Source organism: Alosa alosa, chromosome 24 (genome assembly GCF_017589495.1).
Source record: "Alosa alosa isolate M-15738 ecotype Scorff River chromosome 24, AALO_Geno_1.1, whole genome shotgun sequence".
Classification (NCBI taxonomy): Eukaryota; Metazoa; Chordata; class Actinopteri; order Clupeiformes; family Clupeidae; genus Alosa; species Alosa alosa.
The window spans coordinates 25,959,774-25,967,273 of record NC_063212.1 but is presented as its reverse complement, the minus strand read 5'-3'; the positions used below and the strand labels follow the sequence as shown (position 1 = coordinate 25,967,273).

The 7,500-nt window shown below is 42.6% G+C and overlaps 1 protein-coding gene across 1 annotated transcript in view; it reads right to left on the bottom strand.

Annotated features, from left to right (window-relative positions):
• dock11 (dedicator of cytokinesis 11) overlaps positions 1-7,500 on the bottom strand; it is a 163,740-nt gene that overhangs the window by 54,000 nt on the left and 102,240 nt on the right. The window contains 2 exon segments of the mRNA XM_048236079.1: positions 2,068-2,205; positions 2,450-2,565. Coding sequence (XP_048092036.1) covers positions 2,068-2,205; positions 2,450-2,565 — 254 coding nt within the window.

Sequence of the window (7,500 nt, the reverse complement as noted above, 5' to 3'; positions counted from 1 at the left end):
TGGAAGTCATCTGTGCCCCCTCTGCACCAACCAACCCCACTCCCCCAATCCCATGGACTGATTTTCAACAGTAGTTTAATGTAAATATTACAGGTTTATAGTAAGCCTTAATAGCTTATCACCTTTATGGAGAGGAGGTTTTAGTGGCGCAGTACTTCTCCTACTGCACTAACCTGTCGTCTGATGACAAATATAGGATTTATCGTATCGATGTAGCCGTATCTTACACGTTAAAAACGGATACCGATACGTAACGGTTAATCTTTACCCCCCTACTGCACATCCAGTTATTCTGCTCTTATAATGTTACGGTACGTGTCCATTATTGCGACGCGAATACGCTTGCAGGTCTAGCCCATCCTCGTCGCCTTGTAGCATTTTTTTTATTTAAAATACACTACTAAAGTTGAGATAGCCTACTTAACACGTATAGCCTACTGTTAATCGATGCAAGGCTTTTTAACATCTTTTATTGAATCACTGACATATTCCTCCAAAGCACCCTTCTGTCTTGGTTCAAGTCGCCAACAAGGTCTTTTTGATAGGGTGCAGTGGCGAACTTCTAAACTTAACTGCCCCACCACTATACAGTATAGCTTATATAATTCCATTAAACCGAACAACTATTTCTGGAAAGCTGGAAATTTCCGGACCAGAAGTATAAGTATAAGTATATAAGTATATATAATTTTTTGATCCCGTGAGGGAAATTTGGTCTCTGCATTTAACCCAATCGGTGAATTAGTGAAACACACTCAGCACACAGTGAACACAGTGAGGTGAAGCACACACTAATCCCGGCGCAGTGAGCTGCCTGCTTCAACGGGCGGCGCCGGGGAGCAGTGAGGGGTTAGGTGCCTTGCTCAAGGGCACTTCAGCCGCAGCCCATTGGTCGGGGCTCGAACCGGCAACCCTCCGGTTACAAGTCCAGAGTGCTAACCAGTGGGCCACGGCTGCCCAACAGTGGGCCACGGCTGCCCACCAGAGCAAGACCAGAGCAAAGGAGAGAACTTGTTTACCGAGGATGTACTTTCATTGGCTAACCGCCCGCTACTGTTTACACTGCACTACCGATCTATACTGTTCATATTGCACTTTTTTTACTGCTTTATTGCACTTCTGGTTAGACGCTAACTACATTTCATTGTCTCTCTACTTGTACTCTGAACAATGACAATAAAGTTGAATCTAATCTAGTATAATGTGTAGCTACATGCCTTTGCTATGTAAGGCAATTTCCCCTCCAATGTAGGGAGAGTTAAAACACAAAAAAACAGGCTGTTATGCAACAACCCACTGTGGAAAAAAAAAATGCAACCTCATTGTTGCAGGATTGTCTATGTTTAATTTAATTTACTTTAAATTAAATATAAGATCAAATCCTTTGCCATTGAGCTGCGCTTTTTACTCACACAGCCTTTCCTTCCTTCCAATTCTGTGGAAAACACTGTATCCACATAAAACATGGCCCACATCTCCAACCTCAAGCAGTTGCATGATGCTAGTATACAGCTCAAGACCCTAGCCCACCTCCTCTGGGACCCTAGCCCACATCCTCTGGGACCCTAGCCCACCTCCTCTGGGACCCTAGCCCACCTCCTCTGGGACCCTAGCCCACATCCTCCCTGTGCTGCATTATTTCCCTTTACGTCTGTACCCCTTCACCACCACGTGCACTCTCCTCACCACCACGTGCACTCTCTCCTCACCACCACGTGCACTCTCCTCACCACCACGTGCACTCTCTCCTCACCACCACGTGCACTCTCCTCACCACCACGTGCACTCTCCTCACCACCACGTGCACTCTCCTCACCACACGTGCACTCTCCTGCACTTTCTCCTCACCACCACGGTGCACTCTCCTCCTCCACCATCTGCACTCTCCTCCCACCACCGTGCACTTTCTCCTCACCACCACGTGCACTCTCCTCACTACCACGTGCACTCTCCTCACCACCACGTGCACTCTCTCCTCATGCTGTGCTCTTCTGTGTGTGTGTGTGTGTGTGTGTGTGTGTGTGTGTGTGTTATAGTGATTGTGTGTGTGTGTGTGTGTGTGCATACCTTGCTAATGAAGGCCCTGAGGGAGGCAAAGACGTGCTTGAGCGAGCTCTCTGATTGGCCCACTCTGAGAAAGGTGAGGTAGACGTCAAAGACCCTCATCATCAGAGGGTTGTGCCCATCACTGTCCAGCAGCTGACTCTGCCCATCAATCAATCAATCAATTAATCAATTACTACATATCAATCAATCAATTACTACATATCAATCAATCAATCCATCAATCAATCAATACCTCATCATGAATCAATTACTACATATTAATGATTCAATCAATCAATGTGTGTGTGTGTGTGTGTGTGCGTGCATGTATATGTGTGTGTGTGTGTGTAAATGTGTGGGTGTGTGTGTGTGTGTGTGTGTGTGTGTGTGTGTGTGTGTTTACCTTAAAGTGGTGTGTGAAGGCTGACAGGATGTCCAGTACAGTAAGGCATGCCTCGGTGGAGATGTTCCCCTCCAGGAGAGCCTGATGGTTGATCTCCACCTCAGAGAGGCCTGCACCTGGGACAACCACACATGACACAACACAACATTTCACAACATTTCTCAACACTTTACAACACTTCTCAACACTTCACAACACTTGTACATGTAGACAAACATGTAGACACGGTCACAGGGAGACGACTATACCTCACCTGGGGCAACCACATCATTTCACAGAGTTTCACTATATTTCACAGAAATGTACGACATTGTCACCACCACAGAGATGGCTGTACTTCAGCTGGGACAACCATAACGTTTCACACATCTTTGCCAGGGTACATGTTACAGTAGTTCCTTATGTGTCAGAACGCGCCCTGTTCCTTTGGCTATGCCATTTCTCTCTGAAAACAATATTATGTAGTGTTATTTGACCGTTTATTTACCAGTAGTATCACTTCTTGCTCTGAAAACAACACTATGTAGTCATTTGGTCGTTTATTTACCAGTGGTATCACCTCTTGTGTTATTTGACCGTTTATTTACCAGTAGTATCACCTCTTACTCTGAAAACAACACTATGTAGTCATTTGGTCGTTTATTTACCAGTAGTATCACTTCTTGCTCTGAAAACAACACTATGTAGTCATTTGGTCGTTTATTTACCAGTGGTATCACCTCTTGTGTTATTTGACCGTTTATTTACCAGTAGTATCACCTATTGCTCTGAAAACAACACTATGTAGTCATTTGGTCGTTTATTTACCAGTGGTATCACCTCTTGCGTTATTTGACCGTTTATTTACCAGTAGTATCACCTCTTGCGTAATTTTAACCGTTTATTTAACAGTAGTATCACCTCTTGCGTTATTTGACCGTTTATTTACCAGTAGTATCACCTCTTGCTAACCACAACAGACCTGCCGCTCTGTATAGCAATAAAGACATGAAAGAAAATATTAATTCTAATAATGCCAATGAACATATTCATACACACCAACCTCTAGAACATATTCATACACACCAACCTCTAGAACATGTTCATAAACACCAACCTCTAGAACAATATGTTCATACACACCAACCTCTAGAACAATATGTTCATACACACCAACCTCTAGAACATGTTCATACACACCAACCTCTAGAACAATATGTTCATACACACCAACCTCTAGAACATGTTCATACACACCAACCTCTAGAACATGTTCATACACACCAACCTCTAGAACAATATGTTCATCCACACCAACCTCTAGAACAATATGTTCATACACACCAACTTCTAGAACATGTTCATACACACCAACCTCTAGAACATGTTCAAACACGCCAACCTCTAGAACATGTTCAAACACACCAACCTCTAGAACATGTTCATACACACCAATCTATAGAACATGTTCAAACACACCAACCTCTAGAACATGTTCATGTTAGGGGCAGCCGTGGCCTACTGGTTAGCGCTTTGGACTTGTAACCGGAGGGTTGCCGGTTCGAACCCTGACCAGCAGTAAGTGGCTGAAGTGCCCTTTAGCAAGGCACCTAGTCAAAGTCAAAGTCTGCTTTATTGTCAATTTCTTCATATGCCCAGACATACAAAGAGATCAAAATTACGTTTCTCACTATCCCACGGTGAAGACAATACATATTTTACCAATTAAGTCCATAGACAAACATAACATTCAAGTAAACAATAAAAAGTAAATAAGAAGGCACATACAATGAAGAAATAAGAGCAGCAAAATTGGGTTGAAATTGTGCAATTGTGCATAGACAGTCAATATAATAGTGCAAAGTCAGGCCAATAATTGGCTGAGGTAGTTCTGTTTGACCTAAGTAAGCAAGTGGCATAGTGGTGCAAGTTATGTAAGAGCAGCAGAAGTGTTGTGTTTTCAGGACAACAGGACAACAACAACAAGTTGCAAAGTGTGCAAGTGTACAAGTGGAGTAGTGCAAGTGGAGTAGTGCAAGGCAACCATTGTGGGTCCAAAGTCCAGGATGTTATGTAGATGAGGGTGGAGGGGGGAGAGGGGGGAGAGAGTTCAGCATCCTAACAGCCTGGTGTATGAAGCTGTTGGTGAGTCTGGTGGTGCGGGAGCGCAGGCTTCTGTACAGTGGGCATCGCTTTCAAATGACCACTTCAGTCGCGCATTACAAGGCGTGAAGCTGCGTGAAGCTTTAGTACCACTTTCAGCCACTGTGCGTCACTCTGCCACTGTACATCGCCTGCCCGTCGCCCCTTCTGAAAAAAAAAACAGAGACTTGCCGAGAGTAATCCCAGCCTACGAATTCAATAACAAAATAAATCATGCCTTATTAAACATTATCTCGATTTAGGCTACTTGGGTATGGCTTAAGGCTTGACGAAATCGAAATTTGCTGTCTACATTATTGTCAGTGTTGGGGGTAACGCAACTACGCAAATCAAAACAGTGGTGTGATTATTGAGCCAGTAGAGAAATAACTGTTCAGAATTAATCTGTAGCCTTGGGTAGGCTTCTGCAGAAAACAATGGTGTTGCCGATGTAATACTATCTGGCGACGTTTTTAACAGGCTATGCAATAGAGGCTTAGACAACTATGACCCACGTTTTGGTTTCGTAAATTAATTTGCCCTACTTCTTGACTGCAATATAGTCAATTGACTGCTTGACATGTCATTTTTATTTTTCTGTACAATAAACAAATACATCTGCTTTATGCCGCAGAATTACATTCATATTTGGCTGACTTCTGCAGACGCCAAAAAAAAACACTGCCAGGCCATCCTTAAAATGTTTTCGTTTGTCGTGTAAACCGACAGACCCTGTTAATTTAGAACCGACCCAAATATTTATTTTTTTCCCCTTTTTTAGTCCGGAATCAATTGCCGGGTTGTAAACTTGCGTTAAGACCATTTTTAATTTTTTTTACTCTAAACAACCAATACAAATAAAATACTATTTATTTTAGTAGGCCTAAGTATTGTGAATATAAATTGCCTACATACAAAAGTAGGCTCTCTTTAAAGAAAACCCTGTGGCGCCATCTCTACACCATTGGTTTACGATGTCACACTATGGCCTATACAGCACGCCGCTTCATTCACACAAACATCTCGACTCAACGCTTTTTATTACTTGGCACTAAGCTCTGGAAGAACTGTGCCCAGATCTTTTTCCCATTCTTTCTCCCCTCTAGTCTAACGGTGACCGTATTGAAGAATTGAAATTGGTTGTGGTCTATTCAGCATTTCTCAAAAATATGGGCTTAACCCAGATTCAACTCTTGACAGGGGACTGATAACTGCTGCGTAACAGCTGCTGTCATCAAATGGCCTTAACGCGACTGCGCCACAGAATTGACGGCGTGGATGAATAGCCTAGGGATAAATAACAATAGAGTACACAACTGTTTCACCAGCACATTTAAATGACTTGACTAAAACCGTGCATAACTGGAGGTACACCTGTTATCTGAGCAGTCTGTATGCCCTCATTTTGTGAATGCGAGGACGATATGAGTCTGTTGCATAGATGTCCGAGTCACGCATAATGTTTGAAAACCACTGGCTCGTAATCACAATAATTTAACACACGACAGTTGGATACTTCATCATGTTCCCATGCCTACACATTGGTGAGTAGCATAGAGATCGTTAAAATAATAAAGTATGGCTCTCCGTTTGGGACATCGAAAACTTATATTTTTAATAGGGTAGACTACCGTCGGAGATGCTGACTTGCAAAGGCCTCGGGATAACACGTTATCTCCACTATCATCAGTCAATGCCTCCTTGATCAAAGTGGGGAATGAAAGAAAAAGTTTGAGAACCACTGGCTCTGAGAACCACTGGCAAGTTACCTGCAGTACAGAACACACAGAATATTGCAACAGAAAGTTGCCTTTATAATCAACTAGCCTACTAGCATTCAAACAAAGCATTTATAAAAGTGAAAAAATATTCCATAAGAAGTAAAATAAAATACTGTTACTGTAGTAACTGTATCCCAAGCTTCAGCTCCCCACGCCTGTGACAGGCAGACGTGACACCGCTTAAATTCTCAGCTTGTTTATACCCCACACTGAACGCCAGAAGACCGCTAGGGCCCATCACTCAGGTGCGGTAGCCTAGCCTACTCTCTGGGATTTAAATCAAGCAATATAACCATACAAATGTTTCAAAATGAGTAATTTCGGCTTTGTCTGAACTGGCCATTGTAGGCTAGCCTACGTATAAAAATAAACAAGTAGGCCTAGGCCTATTCTCTATCCAATGATATCGGCAAATGTTTGTTTTCCAAAGTAAGAATTTCACTTCACCATGCACCTTCGACAATGAATAGCTCATTACACTAATGTTACTGTTGAACGTCTAACTGGTATCATTACAAACATTATTCTGTGTCCTAAAAACTGGAATTTTATGGCATTGTGTCATGTAAGGTTGCAAAATCTAGAGAAATGTGTGAGGTGGTCAGCGGGGGACAATTGAGACACACATTGGATTGTGTTCTTACTTGAACATTCCACACTATCCACAGCTGTGGTATCGGGGGCAGGAGGATTACTGTTAGCGCAGGCTTTATATAAAATTCTTCAACAGAAGGCCTGCCTCGAATGCAGGCTTGCCCAAAATAAATGTCTGTGGTTTGCGCTGCCTACAGTAGGCTAAGTAGGTTAAATAACAGACCCGCCACAATGTGCGGTATGATGATTTTTTACGAGCAAGATGTTTTTGGTGCCCTGCATGTTCTTAAATAACAATGATCATCAGTAGCCTAATATTCGACCATTATTTTGTGTAAATGGGCTATGCATTGGGTTAGACACCAGAGGCCATATTCACAAAGCCTTTTATCTTACCACTAGGAGTAAGCTACTCCTAAATAGCAATAAAAGATTTTTAGCTATAGGAGTTTCTCTTATTAAGTTATTCACAAAGCCTTTCAGACCTACTCTTAGTAAGGGAAAATGACAACTCCTGAACAGATTCTGGAGCTGAGCGCTCTAGAATTTTTGACT